Source organism: Dermacentor silvarum, chromosome 11, assembly GCF_013339745.2.
Source record: "Dermacentor silvarum isolate Dsil-2018 chromosome 11, BIME_Dsil_1.4, whole genome shotgun sequence".
Lineage (NCBI taxonomy): Eukaryota > Metazoa > Arthropoda > Arachnida > Ixodida > Ixodidae > Dermacentor > Dermacentor silvarum.
In genome coordinates, this window is record NC_051164.1 from 104,301,399 (window position 1) to 104,325,626 (window position 24,228).

Sequence of the window (24,228 nt, forward strand, 5' to 3'; positions counted from 1 at the left end):
TGCACTTCTCGCTGTCGATTATTTTGGATCCCCGCTGCCGTCTGCTAGACTGCTGGTTATCTCAACTGGTAGAGTTGACCTCCCTGCCTTTCCTCTCCTTGCTCTGTCTCTCTAGAGTTGCCGCCTCAGATAGGCGTTTGGCTCCGGGTTCAATCTCCGCGCCAGGATAAACTTTTCAAATCCCATCGAAGCTTTCGTTTTGAGAAACTCATACAGGCTACTGAGGTGGATGATCATTTTTCCTTCATCGTGGAACTCAATAGCACCATTTATTGTAAGATTATTTACATTTGCAGATGCGTCCTGTGTGGACCGTTTAATCATTTGCCACGCCGGCAATGTTCCAGGTGCATGGTTTGCCTTTCTGTTGCTGTAACTGTTCACGAAAGGTGCGAAGAAGTTCCCGAGCAAACACTGAACAGCCTCTGTCTTCTCCCCTCACAACGTACTGTGAAGATCAAATAAGGCAGCTAGCTACAATACTCAGAACGGGTCAATTAAAGAAAAATTATGGGCAGCTCACAAGTAGTGTCCCTTAATGTCGAAGTTCATCTCCCCGTTGTCTCCATGCCTGATGCCATTGAGGCCCTGGCGATTGGCGTAGATGAAGTCCACCTGCTTGTGGTCGAAAAGCAGTGGAACGCCCAGCTCAGTCGGCGTCAAGAACGTCCAGTCTTTGGTCAAGGAGAAATACTTGCGGCTCCCGCTGCCCGCGGACTTTTCTGCTGCTTTGTCTGGTGTCACTGCGATGGGACATGCATGTTCCACGCGTGAGAAGCTCATTCACTCTGTGAAAAGCTTGTTTTATTGCGATAGCAATTATATGGACACTCCAAAGCACATTTCTGCCGTCGGCGTCGCCGTGAGGTTCCGTATGACGTCAATGGAGATGAAATCGTCGCCGCGCGCCGCCGAACGCTGTATGTGCGAGTGAAAGGGCCCGAGGGACGCGCGCTTTCACGGGGAGTGAACGCACGGCGGAGAACAAACGCGTGTTCTGCGCCGTGCTCCCTTAAGGGCTGCAGAAGTAGGCGTCTCTTTCCTCCTTTACCATCACCATATATGTAGAGCAAACGCGCCTTCTTCTGACGCACGATAGGCCGTGGGGGGGAGGCGACGTTTAGCTGCGGCACCAAGTGCCTATTTATATCAGAGGCTCCGGCAACAGTCACCAACGCCGCACGCATTTTGTGCGAACGCGGGCAAAGCGCCGACGGCGTCGACAACAGTTCTGCGCGTTGCCGGTGCTGCTGCATGTCCAAGTTTATACAGCTGATAAAGCTACTATCATTACTCCGTATAGCTCTCTGCAAATTATCTATCGCAATTGATGCTTCGCCTTTCAGGTGAAACTGCGACAACTTTTTGGCTCTCTTGAAGACAGTTCGCGAGGTAAGCCGGTAATAAGATGGACCCATGCCAGAAGTGGAATTTTATTGCGACAGCAATTACATGGACACTCAAAGCGGATATCTGGCGTCGCCGTCGCCGTGAGGTTCCGTGTGACGTCAACGGCGATGAAATCGTCGCCGCGCGCCGGACGCTGTATGTGCGAGTGAAGGGCGCGAGGGACGCGCGCTTTCACGGGAGCGAACGCACGGCGGAGAACAAACGCGCGTTCTGCGCCGTGCTTTTTTTCTTTCTTTATTGCCTTTATTAAATTCACACAGAAATACAGTGTACAATCATATCAGCACATCAAGGGCTGAAAAGAGGAACAATCAAAACTCGGGCATGTACATCAGCCCTTCTAACCTAGGAAGCCAGTCTGGTTCGGGTTCATGAAGTTTATACACTTGAACCATTCTGCTAACAGATTCGCGAAAGTAACTCCTTATTGGCCGCGCGTCAATATCTGCATGACGATAGGCCATTCTTGACAACCAAATACTATGTAGGCCCAGGAGCATTATCATGTCGAATGGGATGCCTTCGTCGTTATTGTCCGGTAAAAATTTAATGCCGTAGCTATCTATAGGTAAGTCTTTTTTTAATGTTCTTTGAAGTATGTCCCAAAAGAAGTAACCTCCGGAACAATCTAGAAAAACGTGTTCAATTGTCTCTGGTTTCCTACATATAAAACAGTGAGTGCCCCAAGGTACGAACATTCCTTTTTCTTCCATATATGTCTTTACTTCTAGCGTATTAGTATGCAGTTTAAAGAAGAAGGTTTTGACACCTCCCCTAACAGGCATGTTTTTTACCCTTTTTAAGATGTCTTGACCTGGACCATCATTGTATTGGGTTCTATACAGGAGAGCGGGAAGAAATACATCACATAGGTCTTTGTATAGTTTTTTCCGCGATACGCCACAGAGGTATTCGAGGGAGAAATGATTTTGTGCCGTGCTCCCTGAAGGGCTGCAGAATTAAGCGTCTCTTTCCTTCTTCACAATCATCATATATATAGAGCAAACGCGACTTCTTCTGTCGCGCGGAAGTCCGGGGGGAGGGGGGAGTGGTTGCAACGTTTAGCTGCGGCACCAAATGTGTATTTATATAAAAAACGTTGCGAGGCGAGAAGGTGGTAAAGACTTCCGACGCTGCTCGACGAGTTCCCCCTTCTGATCTCGTCGAAAACCTCCGAGCCACCCTCAGAGGCGTCGACAACAGTTCTGCGCGTTGCTGGTGCTGCTGCATGTCCAAGTTTATACAGCTGATAAAACTACTATCCTTACTCCGTATAGCTCTCTACGAAGTTTCTATCGCAATTGATGCTTCGACTTTCGGGTGAAACTGCGACATTTTTAATATTTATTTCAGTCCTGCAACACTCAGATTTAAGGATTTCCATGGCTAAACGGAAGGAAATATACCTGAACCTCCTAGCACCGTGTCAGAAGAGCAAAGCCGACATCTACCAAAAATGCAACCAAAACGTTGCCCTCTCCAATACTACACAGTATTATGCAAACAATAAAGCACCAAAGAGCACTATTTAACGTGCAGCTAATAAACTACTTAATAGTAGCAAAAAGAACGAGTTTGTATACTGGTTCATCTTAAAAACTTGGAGGACGCTTAAGCTGCGCCTTTAAGAGCGAAACGCGATAGCATTAATAGATCCCCGACGGCTTCTCACGCTTCTCGGCAACTGCAGCTTATCTAGCCGTAATGTTCACCGGGAAACTCTTGCCGCGAACGCTATGCACGAAGGCGAGCTTTCTGGTAGAAACGCGGCCTCTTGCTTGGGCCGATCCCGGAGGTTTTGCACCGCCAAAATTAATGCGCCAAAAAAATTGCATAATTTTCAGGTTTCTGTTATGGTTTCGCACTTTTAATTTTACAGTCTGAGAAAAGTTGGCATAAAATGCATGCGCTATCGGTGTTTTGTTTCGTGACATTTGTTTGTGGGCTGTCGTTATCAAAATTCAGAGGAACAACTTTGTCAAGAATGTAAGACGAGGTATGAGCAACTTTAGTGACGTGGACGGGGAACGGCACTCTCCACCAAGATGTTACGCGGACGAAGGAATAAGCTCTGGAGACTATTTACAATGTATATTTACAAAAGACAACTGCAGCGCTGACCAGTTCACCCGCCAGCTGATGATTATGATGATGACCTTATCTTCTTTGGCGCACACCCACTCACGGGGATCGGCCAAGAGTCGGGCAGATTTTATATACGTGCTAAGTGAATAAATTTCAGTGAGCAATAAATATATAAAAAATTAGGCTTACTAGTACAAGAGACAATAAGCTAATGATAAATGGAATAATATGTTTAAAAATGGAACCGGTTCGATTCAACGATGAATTTTTCTATGGCGATGCATACATTCCTGTGTGAGTGTCCACCAGCTCCAGAGAAAGGAGCAGTTCGTCTTCTTCGTCGGGGAGCCCTCGCGCATCGTCCACAAGAAACACGCAATATGCATGTATCAATATAATGGTGTGGAAATATTACCCGCATATACAGCGTGTCATATAGCAAAGCGGGGCGTATACATATACCTCAATATATACGACAATTTTCGCTCGCGGACAACGACGCTGACACCGGATTTTCTGCGACACGGGGCCCTTAACGCTGCGGCGTAAAAAGGCGCTAGAAAGCGAGAAACAATTCAAAGGAGGTAGACATGACACATGCGCCGACTACAAGTGAGCTTCTACTGTAAAAACTGAATGAACATAAGGCACATAGAAACACAACGAATCCGTGAGCTGGATGTCTCCTTCAGACTTACTCTATCCGACATATAAGATGAACTAGGGCGGAAAACCCACCAAAACATCTTCAATATTTACGTTTAGGGGACAGTTTTAAACAGCTGTTACTACATAGTAGCGAACTGTTTCGTATGTACAAAGCTGTGAGCACACAAGAACAGACATGAATTGCAAACAATCTAAAAAAAATGCAATTTCGATTGCCTCATAAACATAAACAGCGATGAAGCTTGTTATGTATATGAAGTCAATTGAAGATGAATAAATGTTAAGTAAATTAAGAACCTGTCATTTTAAAGTTACGAAAGAATAAATATTTAGTAAATTAGGAACCGGCCATCTTAAAGTTGAGTGCCATAATGTGTTCGTACCTAAACGAAATGTCTTTGATAAAAGAATATGTAGTACCAGTGTGTGTAGAAAAAAAGTTATCCCTTTGGAGCAAAAACTGCCGCCCTATGACTATTTTTTGTTTTAAATCACAGCCGATTTGGCGTTGCTGTGATTTAGTTCATACCTATATAATTGGTGGCGCATCCATCTTTCGGAGATGCTCCACGAACTAATCCGATTAGGAAAATTATAGGGTTTTACGTGCCAAAACCACGATCTGATTATGAGGCACGCCGTAGTGGGGGACTCCGGAAATTTGGGCCACCTGGGGTTTTTTAACGTGCACCTAAATCTAAGTACACAGGTGTTGTCGCATTTCGCCCCCATCGAAATGCGGCCGCCGTGGCCGGATTCGATCCCGCGACCTCGAGCTCAGCAGCCCAACATCATAGCCACTGAGCAGTGGCGTAGCCAGAAATTTTTTTCGGGGGGGGGGGGGGGGGGGGGGGCTCAAGTTGCAACGCGGCCTCCTCCTTATAAAAGTTGTCGAGGCATCAAATACATCAATAATAACTGCATTGCCATTGCCAATGCCATTGTATATTAGGTGCTGAAAACGAGTTATTTAACGCTACGCACAGTCAAGACAAGTAAATTATGTGTTTGTTTCGTAAAAGAATAGCTTCGTATGTCCCAAAAATTGTGGCAGTAATAGCTGATATCAGTGCTTCCGCGTTTTTTTTTGTTTCTGGTCTATCTAATAAGCAAAGAAAATATCACGTGAACTTTAGAAGTATATCAGTTCGAAACCAGCAAAGCAGTGCATGCAGCTGGTATGAAAAACGTAAAGGCCATAAAATGAACAAGTTGACAAATATTTTGATGAATCTTTGTCATTTAACAACCTCGTTTACATTTTTGTACATATGCAACGGTCAGGGAAAAACCTCAATGACGCTGCCCTTCGTTGCAACGGATTGCGCAGCAGCAGATGTTACCGCACGTATATTGTAATTGAACCGAAATTATAGTTGCAACAACGAGTACATATAAAAAGCAGAAGTTCCGCAATATATACATTAGAAATGCGAAGATAGAATGGAATATACAAATGGCAAGAAAGTGTCGCGTGAAACCAAGTTCACTGCTTGTATACACAAAACCTCGCAACAAGATATTTAAATATACGTATAAGTCTGCAATAAATCTACGTATCTAAGGAAACGTCATTGTATATAATGCGTCAAACAAGACAAATAAACATGTTGCGCAGTCACAGACAGTAAACTTCACGCATACGAGTATAAAGACAGACGATCCCAACCTTTAATAATCAAATTCTGATTCTGATCCAGACAAGAACAAAACTATGATCTCAGAAATTGTGATATGCATTTGGGCCATGCTGCGATCGCGACAGCACCATGTGGCTAGAATAAGAGAAAAAGAATGCAGAAATCAATATGAAAATTGTATTTTAACTGCCTGCACAGCGGCAACAATTATTCTGCACCCCAAGTCAAAGAAGGCTATTGCTTCGTTTAGAAAAAGAAGTAAATCCATGTAGCTAAAAAGGAAAGAAAAGGACAAACGAAAGCCACAGATGATGCGGCAAGTTGATTTACCCAACATCCGAGTGCGTTTTTGGGAAACGCCGCGTGTGCCGGGCTTTCAATGAGCAAGGTTTGTCAAAATTGGTTATTGATGTCCCCGTAATTTTTGTATTCCCAGGATAATTTTGATTATCATGCTAACTGTTACAACAAATGGTGAAAATTTCTGTGGTTTTAAAAGCTAATGAACAGTCATACGTTTTCATAATTACGAGCTTATATAGGAACGTGAAGGAACACATATTTTTACAGGCATTGATTTTTGCTGCTTCGCTATCTAAACGATAAACTTTACTCGGCGGGGAGGTTTAGTGAAGCGTTCAGTAACTTCCGACATGTTGATGGCGACGTCTCTGTCGGTGTATAGAAGCGCCAGCATAACCATGCGTTCCTCATTGTAAAGCGCAAGTGGTTTTTTAGTAATCTCATGTTTGAAAATCTCTCTGTGCTGGCAGTGGCACTGGAAGGGCGACTAGAATATGCAGCACTTTGTACTAGAGCACTGCACGGGCCGATTTTTTCAGCCCGGACCCGGCCCGGGCCCGTTTTTACGTTGGGCTGCCCGCCCGAGCCCGAACAAAACTTTCATGGCGAGACCCGGGCCCGGCCCGGGCCCGGAAATAATCTACGTTACCCGCCTGGCCCGGCCCGCCACCCCTTTACCTCAGGCCCGAACCCGGCCCGATACCGAAAAATACATGTTTGTCAGAGTTCAGACGCCCGAGAATAACTCGCTGCACGTTACATGCACCCCACGAGAAAGCCCGGCCTGGGCCCGGGTCAAAAAGCACACGCCGTTCCCGAGCCCGGCCCGAGCCCGGCCCGAGCCCGGCCCGAGCCCTGCCCGAGCCCGTGAAAAAACTGCTCTACCCGGCCCGGCCCGGGCTTTCGGGTAAGCCCGAGCCCGTGCAGTGCTCTAGTTTGTACACATGTACATATAACCTGCAGTCTCCATGAGAGAGGGCATCTATTCCTGTGCTGAAACCTAAAAACACTTCGATATCGTTTCCTCAGCACCACGCTCGACAAGGTAAACAGCCGTCCTCTTACGGAAGCCACAATTCTTGGTCCCTGGTCCCAGCCCACGTCGGAACGAAATGCTTTAAAAGCGCTATTACGCTTTTTAAAAGAAACAGGACTTAGTGACAAACTATAGAATGTGCGGACTGATACGTTTTATTTAGTTTTCTTTTTAATCTTCTTTTGTTTTCTAATATTTTCTGCCCTTACCCCATCCCCTTGTGCAAAGTAGCCAATCGGACACTTAACCTGATTAACCTCTTTGCCTTTCACCTCTTATTTTCCTTCCTTTCTTCATTCGATATCGTTGACATCCTTGTTTACGCACCTTGCACAAACAGTAAGCTTTTCCATTCCAGCAATATCCGTTGTTTCGTCAGCAAGTACGGAGAAGCAGCCTGCAGCGTTCACTTTTGCATCTAGGCTTTCTTTGGTAATTTCACCACAAATTTCTATAATTTGGATTGGTACATCTGGTTTAAATACGAGGCATTACTGGGGCAACTTTCCAAATGGTTCTTCAGATGTGTATCTCCACAATCAGCTTGCATGCGAAGAAGCGTTCTGGAAATACCAGTAATTTCAGCGGGGGCTTTACTTAAATCCATAGGACCAGTGTCCCTATCGCCACGGAGAGCAAGACCTTGCCGCCCGCAAAAAAGAACTGTCTCAAATTAAATAGGCCGTTGAGTTTATTCTGTTTTCTCTTATTTTACTTTGCCCGCCCTAGTCCAGCTTATCGATCACATTGGACGCGCTTTCTGAAAATGTTTGGAGAAAATTATCAGATGCCAGCTGACAGTCGCGGTGATATTTAATATTTTCCTCTGCGTGGAAGATTGCGAGCACGTGCTTCCATTTCTGGAACGGCTTAGACACGCGCGTTCGAGTGCGTGCATGTTGGCCCAAGTTTATAAAAACATTAAACCCAGAAAGTTCCAGAATTAAAAATCAGAAGCACGCCTTTGGAAATGTCAGTGCACTTTCGCGTCAAAAGTGTATGAGAACTTTATACTCATGAAGTTTCGGAATTGAAATAAATGCGCTCCGTAGATTCCGGTGCCGCTGCGAGATGCCGCGACGCGCCCGCTCGCTATCGAAAATCCCTTGAAACTTTGTGCTCGGCTGGGGCTCCTAACGTTATGTGACTCTAGTTGCATGGGCGTTTGCACGAAATCCAGCCCGAGTTCGCAATTTTCGCGCCGAAATGTCCTTTCGAGTGTCAAAAAGACATTGTAGACAAAATCCACAATAATTTCCGGCGCCGGTGGTTGTTTTGGTCGGCGGTGCATGACAGCACGAAAAAAATTTCGTGCTGTCATGAAATTTGACAGTTTATGATCTAGCCCCCCCCCCCCCCCCCCCCCCCTGGCTACGCGCCTGCCACTGAGCAACCACGGCGGGTATAATGCGATTAGCAATCAATAGTATGATGGGTGTGCAAATGGTGATGATGTTTTCAAGCGAAGCTTGCATTGTCTCACAAGTGTCGGTGCCGTTGAAGGTGTGACCGCAGAAATAAAAAAAAAGTCTCGCGCAATGGAAGGAAAACGGCGGGAAAGGCTAATAATTTCAAGCGAAGCTTGTATTTCCTCACAAGTGTCGGCCACGGCGGTGGGCCAATCCTGGCGATCGTGCAAAAGGGTCCAAGCTCAATGGCACATAGCCGTGTCATGTGGGCCGATCCTGGTGACAGTGCGGAAAGGGTGCAAGCTCAATGGCACACACCCCTGTGGGCTCGGGGACCTGTAACGCGCCCTTGAACTACACTCGTCACATGTGGGAGACGCAAACCGACAAAATTACCAGCCCTTCCCCTGTCGATCAAATGGGGTAAGCGAAGCTTGTCGTCCGATTCTAGCATGCCGATTCTAGCGTGAGGGCTTCCGAAGCCCAGGCCAAACGTCAGTGAAGAGCCGCGGACCCTGAGTTTAGGGGAAACGAAGCAGAACGCCTGCGACAGTGCGGTCTTGTCACAAGCTTCGTTTACCCAACATATTTTTGACAGGGGTAGGGATCTTAATTTTTTATATGCAATGATGATCATTATAAAGTGCGGCACATACGCAGCGACACATAGCGAGTAACACATTCCCTGTGACCCAAGATGACGTGGAAAAAGATAGATCGGCACTGACATGAAGTATCCAAAGATTGCTCATCGCATTAATAAAACGCGGCAATAGAAATGACTGTGTGCCCGTGTATGGATTATCGAAGGAATGGTATGAAGGATTTGCATGGAACACACTATCGGCGGCTGTTGTATGTGTTAACGCTGAGACGTGGAGTCAGGTAGCTGGCTGGAATGAATCTTTGAATTTGGCGGATGTCCAGCGCGACAATTAGGAGTCTTAGCGCGGGATTTAATTGTGTGCTTAATACCTCTTACCTTTTGCCTTCAGTGCTTCCAAGATAGACTCGTCAAAGTCCCAGGTGTCGATGGTCTGCCCAAACACGGACAGGCTAAGTCGAGCATACGCCGGGTCGTACTCACGGACGGCGATTGGCAACTGCGGAGTTCGAGCAAAAGAGATATACGCGCAGGCATTATAAGGTGTTACCAGCGGCACACTCGTACACACGTGGAGAGGAATTGTATTTCAAATTGCACAATTGCGCAAATCCGTATTTGAGCAATAGTTGCGACTGGGACTCTACAATTCATTCGGACTTTATCTAAGAAATGGCTTCAGGTGCTTTTCTTTTAACGGAAGGCTGTCTTCCCTGCGGCATTACGGTTGACAAATATTGCTTACATTTTTATTCTGGCCAATAAAGCAAGGAGTGCTTCCCAGTGCAGCCGCAAGACTGGACTATACACGCATTTCCTTATAGACGTAATTTTCCGCCCGTTGCAAATGTGTTCAATTTCGTCCCTGTTTGAATTTATTAGGACTTCTGCTTTGACCCTTCGCAGCGTTTAAGGGTCATGCGGGCCAGACGAGACCCAAGTACCGAACGAGTTGGCGTTTTGTCATAAATTTACGGAACACGTGCAAAAATTTTAAGAAAACGAGGAACAGAATCCAACTATAGCGCATTGAAAGAACACATTGTTGCCGACACAAACGACACATTAACGCATTGTAGATAGACTGCTTTGAACCCTTGTTTGTGTTCTATATCCTTCATTTTTTCCCACTTCGAGCTGCCGAAGCGACATGGCAGCACCTCCTCGCAGTCGTTCTAGTCATTTGCGTACTTGCCTGGAACTTTCTGCGTTGGATGGAAGGGCGTTTGCAGGGACTACGTGGCCATATACCATGAACGTCCCTAAACATTTAATTATTCGCGTTCCGTCCTGCTCCTCAAATCAACCTATGCACACTTTTTAAGGTACCAAGGACCCGTGAATATTTTTATACTGTGCTTTGTAGGAGGGGGGGGGGGGGGTATATATAGGTTTTTTCAAGGAACATAAAAGGTAAATACTGGCCATCGAAAGAATTGAGATGAAGAGAACACCGTATAAAAGAGAATGCGGGTAAGTTTAGTCCCGTTATGGCTCAACATGTTCTAGAAGAAAAACACGAGCAGGAGCAACGCGAGCACGGCCAGACGGCGACCGCATTTCGATGGGGGCGAAACGCGAAAACTCCCGTGTACTTAGATTTAGGTGCACGTTAAAGAACGCCAGGTGGTCCAAACTATTCCGGAGTTCATTACTACAACGTGCCTCATAATCAGATCGTGGTTTTGGCACGTAAAGCCCCATAATTGTTTTTCGTTTGTTTCTGTTTTTTACGCTAAGACTTTATCCCGCGGCAACTTGTACGTTTGCATGTAGAACTAAACCCTGCATTCGAGAACTTTCTACCAATCAGCACTCCACCTCGACTGAAGAAACTAGTGGGCAGCACTGGCCCTCGACAAAAGTGGTCACTGCTCTTCAATGACACTTAATGGCACTTCTTGGGAAGCGTAGCGACTTTATCAGTCAAAAGGCGGCGGTGTTGTGCTCAACTCAGTCTAGTGAAGCAATTGCTTTGAGTCAAGGAAAGCTTGAGAATACGCGGGTAAGAGTTGTCTTCTGTAAGCAGCTTACGGGATATTACTTACGGCATCATCGATATGTTGTCTCTCGTCCGCCGACGCCTCTCGCGGAAAGCGACGGCGGCCCATGAAGTTCCATATGTTCTTCGTGGATGTCGGCTGCGGCCCAAGGAGTTGGTTGAGCAGCTTGTCCATACCCCAGCTCTCGAACGAGATGGCCGCTGTGTCATGCGTGTGTCCGGCCATGTAGTCCTTCATGCTGACGTGCAGGTTGCGAGGCAGGTAGCTGTCACGCGAACGAATCATCTCGACCTGGGTCATGCCGCCGTAGTCGTACTTGTCTGCGTCGAAGACAGGTGCGGTAGACTATCAGCAGTGGTCGAGCAAGTGATAAGCCAACGTTTCGACAAAGGACATCATCTTCGTCGGGGCAACAACTGTTGCCCCGACAACAGTTGCCCCGACAACAGTTGCCCCGACAACAGTTGCCCCGACAACAGTTGCCCCGACAACTGTGGCCCCGACAACTGTGGCCCCGACAACTGTGGCCCCCATAATTGTTTCGCCCAGCAACGGTCGCCCCCAGCAGCCGTCGCCCTGACGAAGATAAGCCTCGTTTTTGAAATGTAGGCTTCAGAGACATCCAGTGTTGGATCACTGCTGATCACTTCAAGTCTCCGGCTTCGTGTAAACCTTCTGTTGACGGAAGTGATTCATGATATTAAGCGCAAAAAGACGGAGGCAAGAAAACGAAACAGGGGTGCCATCGCGACCCCTTTTCCTCGTTTACACGTCATTTTGAGCGTAAAAGTGAATGTTTTCCGTCTGGCTCAGTACTTCATTCTTGAGTGGGCATGAGTCTAAAGCTCTCAGCAGTACCGTTGCCAAGAGTATAGAGCTTCCATACGCAATAAACAGTGCAACAGACTGCATTATACTTCACGCAGAGGGTACACCGGGATGTGTGGTGTAACGTAGCCTCCGAGACCACATGTGCGCCGTTGCAATCTCGGAGTTCACACGTGTAAAGAAGCACAAAAACACGATGTAGAAGATGTGTAGGCGAAAGTAAGTCCCTGCGTGGTGCTTACGGTTGTAGCCGGAAGAGATGAACATGTGGGATGATGTTCCGTCGATCGGCTTCCTGAACCGCGAGTGGCTGTCCCACAGAGGCAGCACGTAGCGCAAACGCTGAGAGCTGCGCAAGAAGGCGAAAGATCAGCTTATTCCTTCCGGAAACACTAAATCCACTACTATTTCCGGAGGCTCCTGCAATATGTTTTTTTTATTCATAGGTAAACGTGGTGGAATATAGGAAAGTGAACTGAGAAAGCAAGAAAATTGGAAAGGACAAATAATACAGAAACTATCGAAAATATGGATTAAAAATATACACACATAAAGGATGACATTGTGAGAATGATTGCCTAAGGAAAGAACACCTTCCCCAATCTTACAAACATGATATCCGACACAGCTAATAGTTAAGGCAAGAATTGGGGCTAGAATTAAGGCCACTAGTGTTATTATCACTTTGCCCAGTGACCACTGTTCGGTGGACACGCGATTACCTGTGTGCCTTTTTTTGAAAGACACACCTAGGTTAAATGATCATGAGTCAAACGCTGCCATATACACGGTAAATCCGCCTGTGGCGGCATTGGCCTCAGTTCGCCCAATTTAAGTTCGCCCACGGCGGAGAGAGAGATTGTGGTTGTGAAGAGCTCTTCCTCTTCACAACCACAATCTCTCTCTGCGCCGTGGGTTCGCTCCCCGCGAAAGCGCGCGTCCCTCGCCCTCGCTCGCTTTCACTCGCACATACAGCATACGGCCAAGGAGAGTTTTTTTTTTTTTCTATTGCCACACGCGACGACCGAAAGGTGAGCCCGTAACAGCTTCGCTGTAAAAATCTGCCTGAAAATTTAGAAGCACGCCTATCTAAACTTTCAGCAGTCAGTAACGTCATCAGATTGGTTAAAATTGTGTTATGTATACGGAAACAAAAATATAAATGCGAGAACTTGAATGTTTCTTTTTGTTATATGGTTCCCGCTTAAAAGTAACGGCGTCCTCCACTCCTTGTTTTTTTTTTTTAACTTTCTTTCAACAGCATTGTCTTCTTACTTCCTAGGATTAACAAATGGAATTATACCACTACGATAATGGCTACTTGGCGATCACATTTCGAACCTCTAGAAGTTACCCGGGAGGTAGCAAACGCTTCTTATGCACCGCCTTCCAATCCTACAGAGAGCAATTATCTCTTTAAGAAGCACCACATGAATGCACGCAATTGTTCCAATCACTGGCACTTGCGCATAAGTCACCGTGGAATGAATTAAGAAGAACGTACAACAAAGACCACGCATTAACTCCAACCTGTTCTCTGCTGTGCGACTCACATTTCTCGGTGGCAAGGGTACTCGGACTCGGCCAGGGAACGGAAGGCACTGGTGACAAATGCCACGACCTGGTCGCTGGGTTCGGTGACCATCTCGAGTCCAATGTGGCGCAAGACGTACAGCTCAGGGTTGGTCGCCAGAACCACGAGGAAAGCGGCGATGCGGATCTCGCTCGATTCGCTGGTGTTGTGAAACACGGGCAGGGCGATGGAGTGAGCCTGAAAAGTTTGACAGGAAGCCGATAAATGTCTAAATGTTTGTGTGAGGGAGCTGCAGTGCCTACACAAGACGTAGGACATGGGCAGATTAACAAACGAACAAGCGCGCGCCCTACTTTCCTTTCTAGTGCGGAGCAGCCATTAAATTGAAGCCAGAGCATCGACCAGTCTTCTACATCGGTGGCACCTGTAGGCCCGTCGCGTGACTTTCTCGTATCCTTTGTACTGTGACTCCTGGTATTGGCAAGCTTAGAGTGTATATAAGGCGTACACCGTCGAATTGCTATTGCAGCCATCGTGGAAGTACCCAAGCAGCGCTGGAAGTAAATCCAACGTAAATACAGTGCAATACCAGTGTCGGCCACATGTGGGTACAATGTAGAACCAATATGACTCCACATTCATTCTATATTGCAAACCTTCCGAGCTGCTGGGGTACTCCCAAATGCAGCGGTAGGTACGTGCTCTTTATGACAGATTCGAAAAGCCGAGCTGTCATTTTACATGAGTACCTACTGACATCGATACATACCGTTCTGGAAGAGGTTAATAAACTCACGGGAGCGTCGACCGACACGATGGTCAGCGCCGTGTTGCTGAGCTCAGCTACGAAAATAACGAAGGAAAGCACCCGTGCATAGAGCAGACTCTTCTCCGACCGTTGTGTGGTGGGCTTTTAAGTTAGGCTCCCAAAACCCATGCAGCTTATCCACTTTCAACGCAAACAGAAAGGCGTACATGGGCTCCAGTATGCACAATGGTTAAAACTACGCATGTTTATGACGAACATACTCATTTCAATGGCGTGCGTTTATGGCGCTCCAAAGATCTCTGGACGAGTGAAACTCTCGGAAAATAGTCAGTAGAGTATTTATCTATGGTAAGCTCTCTGTACGTGCTTAGTTTGGTTGACCTTTCGTGAATTCTGCGCCTGTATACGTGTGCCTTCTTGTGAACCTAATTAATGCTTTATTATGTGCCCTGACTAGTGTATTTATGTGACTAGAATTTGACCGGGATTTTATGTAATTTTTTCATGTCTGTGGCCTTTATTGTTTGAGCATCTCAATGGGAAATGATTAGCAGATGCCAATTAAAGGCGATATCTGCTAAGCATGATATATTAAAAAAAGAAACGTGTGCGAACGACGGATAAGCATATAAACAGCAGGGCTATTCCGTGTTGAATGGAGCAGCCTAGCAGACAATGTTCTGTTACCGGGACGCTCTGTGCGCATGCGACTACCCTCGAAGCTTACGCAGGTGCGCACCGTGACAGGGCGCTGATGGACGTGCCGGTTGATTGCCGCTCCTGCGAGGTTAATAAAATGTCGGGAAACTGTAGTGCCGTCCACTGTTAAAGGAAGCACTCTAACAATGTGTGACTGTCATAGAGCTAAAGCTCTAGCTGTAAGTGCTGGCTGAATCTACGTCAATACGCTGCACAGATGTATAGAAAGGTGTCAATTACACCAACCGCAAGTGATGGGCTTCCAAACTGGGCGATTGTGCATTTGCCCGAGGGAAAAATTTGCCCGTGCGTCACAATGACTTGTTCCCTTTAACAATGAACTCGACTGCTCATTCGCGTTGAAACCTATGCGAAAGGTTTACTTGGTGTCCGAACAAAATTGAATTTCGGCATTTATGTGTTTTCTTGAAGAAACATTTGCATATTACTTGTGCGAATGCTGCACTTTAGCTTATTAAACAAGAAAACGGGGATAGTTCACATTCCGTAATGCAGCTTAAGGCAGGATTCAGACGATGGGGCAGACTGGATGAATTATAGTGCAGACGAGTGCTGGCGTGGCTGATTGGCAAGGAGTCGCGCCAACAGCGGCATGCCTGCGGCACCCTTGCTTGTGGTGTGAGTACACGGCACTGAGCCAGGTCATGCTCATCCGTGGATATAATCGGTGATCCGGCCAGTCCTATGAATCCTGCTCACCAGTTTGGGGTGGCGCTTGGCTGCTTGCTTGAGGGCCCACAGAGCGGCCATTCTCTTGTGCTCGTTGGCGTGCCATTTGGGACAGATGAAGCGCTCCAGGTACTCTACGGCCATGCGCGTGGCCAAGTTTCCAGCCACGCTCAAGAACACTGTGCTCTGGTGCTCCGGCTCGTTCTCTACGTCTCTTGGCGTCACTGAGTACTGCAATAGAAATTAATCATTAGTAGAGATGCTCTTTGTCGGTACTGCAAGATATTTGTTTCTTTGATAAGTTAAGATGGACAAGTAGCCCGGATGGCACGCAAGAAAACACGGACAAATGAGGGAGACGTAAAGCATGGAAAGGCACAGATGTCGCGTGGAATATGCCAGATAGGCGTTTATTTCTGTCACGCCTGTTTTGGGGTTTCTGGAATGCTGTTAGACATCTGCGCCGGCGGTCCTGTTGTACACTTCTCTTCTTTTTGCGTGTTCTTTGAAATCTATCCTGCCTATGCTTAAGAAATGAAGCAACCAGCTTAAACCAAAGACTTACTGTAAGTGCAAAGGGGCAGTGTTAGCTGCTGTGGATATTTCGACATATTTATAGCGCTGAAAAAAGCTGAAACACACAACACGAAGGAGACTGGACGGGCGGCAAACATCATCAAATTTTGATAACACATAGGATGTGCTGTTGTTGGCCGGTACTGCCGGTGTCTTAGTAAACCCGAGTTGGTGTTCAGCGCCAGTCAAATCTTCATGATGTGCATTTTCATTTTGTCATAGCTGTAAACATGCCCGACATTATTCCTTCACCACACGTTCATTCATGTGCAACGCCATCTGGCTCACAATTCTACAGTTACGAACTTACTGCTACGTCATGACTGAGTGCATCACCTGTGTTTTCCCGAAGTGTGATTGCTTTAGGTATTACGGGAGGCTCACGTTAAAGAGGCGCGAGATAATCTCAGGGCTGCAGGTGCCTTTGTCCTCCTCGTGGTCTTTGTTAGCGTGCTGACATCCGGAGCCGCCAGCGATAGCGCTGGCTGCGAGCTTGCAGGAAGACCAAGTCCCACGGTGGCTCTTGATGGCCTGCGACTTGCACGAATCCTGGAACAAGGCGAAAAATCATGAGTGATGGGTCTCAGTCTGGTAAGGTTGTAAGGTGGGAGACCACTGGTAATGATATATGGTGGATAACAAAGAGACACTGACAACTAAAATTATTTGCGGTGTATTAGTAACCCGCCTTTCCTGTGCGTGCGTGTGTCTAGTTTCCTGTGCGAAGCATCGATTGCGATAGCAAATTAGTAGAGAGTTATACGAAGCAAGGATAGTAGTTTATTGGGCCGTATAAAGTAGTAAACATTCGCTTGCTAACTAAATAGACAAGGACGGTGTCACGCGCGCACTGGTAAACATGAACACACCGCGCTCGATGACCGCGGAGAGTCGCTGTGAAAACGCCGGAGGGAGAAATCGCGCCAGCAGCAGCGGGCAAATTGACCTTCGCGCCGTCTCTCGTCTCGCTTCAACGCGACCTAAACGTCGAAAGCACAGTGCATACGAAGCTACCGGCACTGGGCGAATGCACTGTGTCCCCATCGCAGATCGCTTTGAAGATGAGGCCCGCGCGGGCGGACACTTCGCCCACGTCGCAGATCACTTTCAAGATACGGGCGCGCGGCCGCGTGGGGAGCAGCAGCCAACAGAGCATAACGCACCCTTCTAGCCGGAAGAAGGCAGGCCTCGCGCACGAAAGGCCGTGCACGCCTCACGAACGAAAGGGAAGAAGGCAGTCACAGCTCGCCAGGCACTGTGTATCACTGCTCGGCAGGCCTCGTGCACGAGAGGGAAGAAGGCAGGCTTCCCTTTCGTGCACTACTTAGACCCGCGATTGCCGGCTCACCGTCGTACGTGTTCACTCGAACACTGCGTACGGCGCATGGCGGCGATTTTATTGCCGTTGGACTTTACACGGAACCTCACGGCGACGGTGACGACGGCAGAAATGCGCTTGGAGTGTCCATATAATTGCTTTCGCAATAAAAAAATATCCACACTAAGCGAACGGTCAGTACCGACGGATTTTTGGACTGGAAATGCCGCCCAAGTATAGCAAGGACTCGCACTTTATCATTTTAAAGATAAAGTTTGTTACTACTACCATGAAAACAGGAACGATAATTCAAGAAAGGCACAAAAAGCAATAAAGCACAAAAAAAAAGATGGCTGGCCATGTCATGTTGAAGTTCCCACATTAGATCACCATGACGTCACGAATTTGCATGGCGTCTGCTCTGGCCTATTTTAAGTTTTATTGCGATAGCAATTATATGGACATTCCAGGCGCATTTCTGCCGTCAGCGTCACCTTGAGGTTTTTTTATGAATTCCAAGGGCGATAAAATCGTCGCTGCACGCCGTATGTGTATGTGCGAGTGAAAACGTGCGAAGGTGAGCTGGCTAGCGCGGCTCGGTCTTGTGCAAGGAAGGGAAACGGGATGGAAGAGCACCGTCTTCCGTCGCGCGGAAGGCTCCGAGGCGATTGGAAGAGAAGGGGGGGGGGGGGGTGGCTCGGGCCACTGTCTCTTGAACGTAATCTGCGCGCGGACAGAGTCCGCCGTGCGCTGTCTTCGCGGCTTCGTTTGAGTTGATTCGAGAGGCAGCACGAAGGTCAATTCGCTCGCTGCTGCCGCTGGGCTTCTTCACTCCAGCGTTTTGACACCGAGTTTCTGCGGTCATCGAGTGAGGTGTGTCCACGTTTGCTTGTGCGCGCGTGACACCATGCTTGTTAATTTAGTTAGTATGCTTACGTTTACACGTTTACGCGACGGGTAAAACTACTATCCTTACTTCGTATAGCTGTCCACTTTCGAAGCTTCGCCTTTCGAGCGAAACTGAGACTTTGTTATATATAGTTAAAGGGGAACTGCTTTGTCTTTAAGAAACAACGAATGACCTTAGCATGTTTGAAGAAATTTTAGTGGGCCAGCATGGTCTAATAGGATATTATTCTTTCAAATCTGTGACGTCACAATGACTTAACGGCTTTAAAGAATTGGATCAAAAAATTGAACTGTTACACTCATTTTTTTTCTGATGATCAACGTATTACCTCGAAACAAAAAAAAAGGGAGGGGGGAAGGAGATTTTGAAGGAATGCTTCATCCATTAATACTGGTTGAGCGTTGTTATTTAGCGCCCTTTTAACTCTCACGCTTGTTGCAGGCAAGAGCAGCGCCAAGAACACTGCTTTTCATACACTTGAACTTCTAGTGGAATGCTGTTCGAGATAGGTAACTTAAGATAACTTGTTCTTGGGTTAGTTGGTTGATTGCTTGATGAAGTCATTGTGGCGCAAATAAAAACGAACACAAAGAACACCAGACCAAACACCACGGGTGTCTGTGGTGTCCGGTCTTGTGTTCTTCGTGTTCGTTTTTATTTCCGCCACGATGGCTTCATCAAGCTACCCAAATAAACTTGCATTAGTTACCTGAGCATTTGTTGCTTTATTGTGAATTCCTATTGTTTTCTTTCTCAGTATTTGGCCGAGGATTCGTAAAAAAATGCGGGCGTAACCTTAAGGGCTCACGGTCAAGAAGACTGCGTTGGGATATATCCAAGGCGAGAGTGACAGTATGAGCCTTCTTTTCAAGATAACGTTGGAAATACAGTCACACTAATTAAAAGGGTTAGCCGAGAAGCCGAAAGGTTCCTGTTGATTTTTTGAAAGAACACGTGTTTTTCTTTTTTCCTTTTTTTTGTCGCCGTAATTTTCAGATTTCTTCCGGAGTGAAGTCGGCAAAATAGGAGATGTATTATTTTCTGAAATCCTTGAAGAGCTAGTATACGAAATTGACAGGATCTCCTGCCGGCCCTGTTTCTGGTCTTCTGTCGAACACCAGACAGTCTGAAGCGAAGGATCTCTCTCCTCACCTATCAATTTTCCGTCACAGTGCCTCCGTGTGGAGACGCAACATACTTTTGAATGCTCCCACTATTGATCACAAGATACAAATCTCGAATAAGCAGCTGAGTGTAAACGTACTCCTCCGCAAAACAAAAACAACGTCATAGGCTACTTCAGTGCGCAATGTAATGCGGAATAAAGGTAATTATAGGATGCCCTACCAGCTTGGACAAGTGTCAGTGTATCACTGCTGTTATTTTGTGTTCTTTTGTGCATCAGAAAGTAATCAACTTGATAATAACTGGTGCGTCTACTTGTAACAAACGTTACCGTTGTTTTCTGGATGTCTCACTTGTAAGAGGCCAATATCCTTAACGAAATCATTTTGATACTTAAAAAGACTGGCCCTAAGTGGCTTACATATTCATGCGACAGGTCCCATTTCTTTTAAAGAACTTGCGCTGCATTTCCAGGAGAAAAATATAGACATATTGCCACGGGAATGAGAGTAGCCAGAAGTGATAGGAAATATATTTACAAGATATATACAGAAAGAGACGGCTGCAGGCAATATGGCAGGACAACAACACAAGCGCTACTTTGATCGTCGTCATCACCGTCTTTCTGGCGCATTCTTCCATGCTCGGCAGGATGAGTGCTTCAGTGCGCGGGAATAGCACGTACCAATATGGAAGAATTAGGAACCCTAGATCACAATATGTTAGATACCACTATTAGCTGCAAAGCACATAAGCACTCATCTCTGGTGCCGCTGTTAGCTCCGAAAAGGAGAAAAGCTTCTCCATTCCCCATTCACAGACGTGCTGCTGTATTTCTGCACCTAATGTATCTGAATGGAGCCTTGACATTTATACCTACGGCGCTTTTGGACCAAACAATCTCTAACAGGGCACCTAGTGCGGGGCCCGACACCAGGCTCGGTATACAAGCAGTCGGTTTGACTTTTGACAGACTCCGCGTACAGACTCCGCGTATAAGCTTTGTCTTTATGACCCCTGCTTCAGAGACTATTCTTGTAAAAAAAGACAAAAAAGAAAAAAAGAACTGTCAGCCCTTCCACTGCGGTGGAGATGGAAGACCAGTGAAGCTATACTATGGTGGGAATTATGTATTTGAAAGTATGAATATTAATATGTGATAGTGTAATTGGTTATTTGAACTATTAAAGAATGAGAAATATATATGATCCGGTGGTTTTCATTTATTTAGTGGCTACAGGTGACCATGGTCGCTACGGTACACCGCCATAGGGTGTACGGGAAAGGTTGGCACGTTCTTCGTAGACACGTCAACAACGCCGCGCGCGTTCGGTGCGAACGCGGGCAAAACACCGCCGCCGTCGACACTGTTAAGGGGTAGGAGGGTGAGCCCTGAGAGAGTTGGCGGCAGGGCTGCGCGCATGCGCCACAGTGGAAGAGGGAGCGCAGACGCACAGTCTAGGATGCCTCCATGCCCTCCTCTCCCACTACTCCCCTTCCACTGGGAAGTCGCGTTTGCTCTCCGCCGTGCGTACGCTCCCCGTGAATGCGCGCGTCCCTCGCCCTCGCGCGCTTTCACTGGCACATACAGCATACGGCCAATGAGAGTTTTTGTCTATTGCCCGACGCGACGATCGAAAGGTGAGCCCTTAACAGCTTCGCTGTAAAACGCGTTAGACGCTTCCTGCGCCCTCCGAAGCTCTTTCGTGTATGATTCAGTAACACAACTGCTCTTATTTATTTTTATTTGGAGATAGAGCTTCTATATGCTTTACACAAATTCTGGCACAATAGGGCAGCCTGCCATATATCGAATGCATGAGCGAGACCGTCATCTGTGCTGATTCTATCAAAACAATCACTCACGCTGATTTCTTGAATCATGGCAGCGCTGTCTTCCTTGAGGTTTATTTGTATCTTGTTGTAGAAATAATGGGCCTCCAACTTGCTGAGCTTTCCGCCTTTGATCAGGCTCAGACCGTAGGCGATGTGCGGGTTAGATCCGGTAGCTCCAAGAAGATCCAAGAACACGTTCCTGCAGCGCACACAAGAGCAACAATGTAACGTATTCTATGTTCGTGCGGCGAGCATTCTTTGAGAAATTCACGCACTTTTCGGTATGTTTGTATCTAACCTCTTTCCCGCCAACTTGGGTCACTGGTATGTACCACAATGTATGTGCTTTAAATAGTCAACGTGAGCCATTGAGTATGGGCCACTGGCTAGATCCCGGGATAGACAACCAGAACAAGAGCCAAGAAGTAAAGGAGTCGGCATCAAAAGCACACGAGCGCGGATAATGGAAGGGTACAAAATAGGACGAGACCATGCATTGACCAGGAGCGTTGAAGTGTACAGACCCAGTGGAGACGTCGCGGTAACAGAAAATTGAGGAAGTTGGCTTCACAGAAGCGAAGAGTTCGGTAATACGGTGTGTTGCCACATTGCTTTGATGCTAATCGAATTGGCGTCTACATTCGCCGTGACATGGGTTGCATGACGCGCAACGTATTTAAAAAAGTTGGCGCAGTTTCACCCGAAAGGCGAAGCATCAATTGCGATAGCAACTTAGTAGAGAGCTATACGGAGTAAGGATAGTAGTTTTATCCGCTGTACAAACTTGGACATGCAGCAGCACCGGCAACACACAGCACTGTTGTCGACGCCGTCGGCGTTTTGCCCGCGTTCGCACAAAATGCGTGCGGCGTTGGTGACTGTTGCCGGAGCCTCTGATATAAATAGGCACTTGGTGCCGCAGCTAAACGTCGCCTCCCTTCCCTACCCCCCCCGTGGCCTTTCGTGCGTCAGAAGAAGGCGCGTTTGCTCTACATATATGGTGATGGTAAAGGAGGAAAGAGACGCCTACTTCTGCAGCCCTTAAGGGAGCACGGCACAGAACGCGCGTTTGTTCTCCGCCGTGCGTTCACTCCCCGTGAAAGCGCGCGTCCCTCGCGCCCTTTCACTCGCACATACAGCGTTCGGCGGCGCGCGGCGACGATTTCATCTCCATTGACGTCATACGGAACCTCACGGCGACGGCGACGGCGACGGCGACGGCAACGGCGACGGCGACGCCGACGGCAGAAATCTGCTTTGGAGTGTCCATATAATTGCTATCGCAATAAAACGCCGCAAGATGAAAGAGGAGGCGGGTGTGGGAAGGCGAAGGAAAAAGAGGGAAAGAAACACCGCCCAAGCACTCCGTACGGATGGTTAACCAGCGAAGTTGAAATATGCGGCCCCGGTGTTTAGCAGTGGGTTAATCCCGATGCCGCATTGAAGCATTTCTCAATTATTGGTTACATGTTTGTGTTTCTAGTGGAATGCAAGAGCCAATGACGGGCGGATGCTGCTAACCATGACACCGAGCTAACTCGAGATATCGAATGCATGCGAAAACGGCGAGCCGAGGCGGCGGCATTGCGGGCAGAGCACCGTCAACGTGGCAATGGCGCGAACGCGTTCGCCGAGGCCAACGCCCGCTTTCGGCGGTAGTTTCTCGAGTGGCACTTCGGCTTCGGCTGCGACGAAACGTCCACGTTGAAATCTCGAAGTGGAACGCAAGCGTCAATGGCGGGCGGATGCTGCTAACAACGACGCCGAGCTAACTCGAGATATCGAACGCATGCGACAACGGTGAGCCGAGGAAGCGGCGTTGCGGGCAGAGCAGCGTAACCGTTGCAATGGCGGGAATGCGTTCGCTAACGACGTCACTAACGGCGCTGCCAAGGTGCGACGCGGCCTAGTGGAATCTTTCGCCTTTTTTAGGGGCGAAGCTCCTTAAGCCGTGGGTCTGCACATCCTCTGTATGTAGCCCCCTCTCGTTTAGTTCCTGGAGTGTTCACTAGATGGTGGTACTTGTAGATCCGGCGCATATATATATGTATATGTATAGTATAACCGGAAGCCGACTTCCGCTTCCGTTTCCACTTCCGGTTCCGCTTCCGTTTCCACTTCCGGTTCCGCTTCCGTTTCCACTTCCGGTTCCGCTTCCGTTGCCACTTCTGGTTCCGGTTCCGGAAGTCAGCTTCCGGCTTCCGGAGAACGCTTCCGGCGTTTTTCTCTCTCGTCCGTAGCTAGGTGTGCTGCGGTGCACAAGGGCGTTCGTTCCCGACGCGCGTTCTCTTTCTCTCGTTCCCGACGCGCGCGCTCTTTCTTTCTCGTCCGTAGCTAGGGGCGCTGCGGTGCACAAGGGCGTTCGTTCTCGACGCGCGTTCTCTTTCTCTCGTTCCCGACGCGCGCGCTCTTTCTTTCTCGTCCGTAGCTAGGGGCGCTGCGGTGCACAAGGGCGTTCGTTCTCGACGCGCGTTCTCTTTCTCTCGTTCCCGACGCGCGCTCTCTTTTATTGCGATAGCAATTATATGGACACTCAAAAGCAGATTTCTGCCGTCACCGTCGCCGTCGCCGTGAGGTTCCGTATGACGTCAATGGAGATGAAATCGTCGCCGCGCGCTGCCGAACGCTGTATGTGCGAGTGAAAGAGCGCGAGGGACGCGCGCTTTCACGGGGAGTGAACGCACGGCGGAGAACAAACGCGCGTTCTGCGCTGTGCTCCCTTAAGGGCTGCAGAAGTAGGCGTCTCTTTCCTCCTCTACAATCACCATATATGTAGAGTAAACG

General features: G+C 47.8%; 1 protein-coding gene across 1 annotated transcript in view; it reads right to left on the minus strand.

The window, feature by feature from the left end:
* Positions 1–519: 519 nt before the first annotated feature.
* Positions 520–24,228, minus strand: part of LOC119432344 (vitellogenin-1-like) — a 35,448-nt gene continuing 11,739 nt past the window's right edge. Inside the window, exons 8-15 of the mRNA XM_049659424.1 lie at positions 21,475–21,643; positions 16,640–16,804; positions 15,710–15,910; positions 13,541–13,758; positions 12,230–12,336; positions 11,205–11,479; positions 9,535–9,655; positions 520–743 (exon numbers count right to left, since the gene is read on the minus strand). Of these exons, the coding sequence (XP_049515381.1) occupies positions 520–743; positions 9,535–9,655; positions 11,205–11,479; positions 12,230–12,336; positions 13,541–13,758; positions 15,710–15,910; positions 16,640–16,804; positions 21,475–21,643 (1,480 nt within the window). The remainder of the gene's footprint in view (positions 744–9,534; positions 9,656–11,204; positions 11,480–12,229; positions 12,337–13,540; positions 13,759–15,709; positions 15,911–16,639; positions 16,805–21,474; positions 21,644–24,228) is intronic.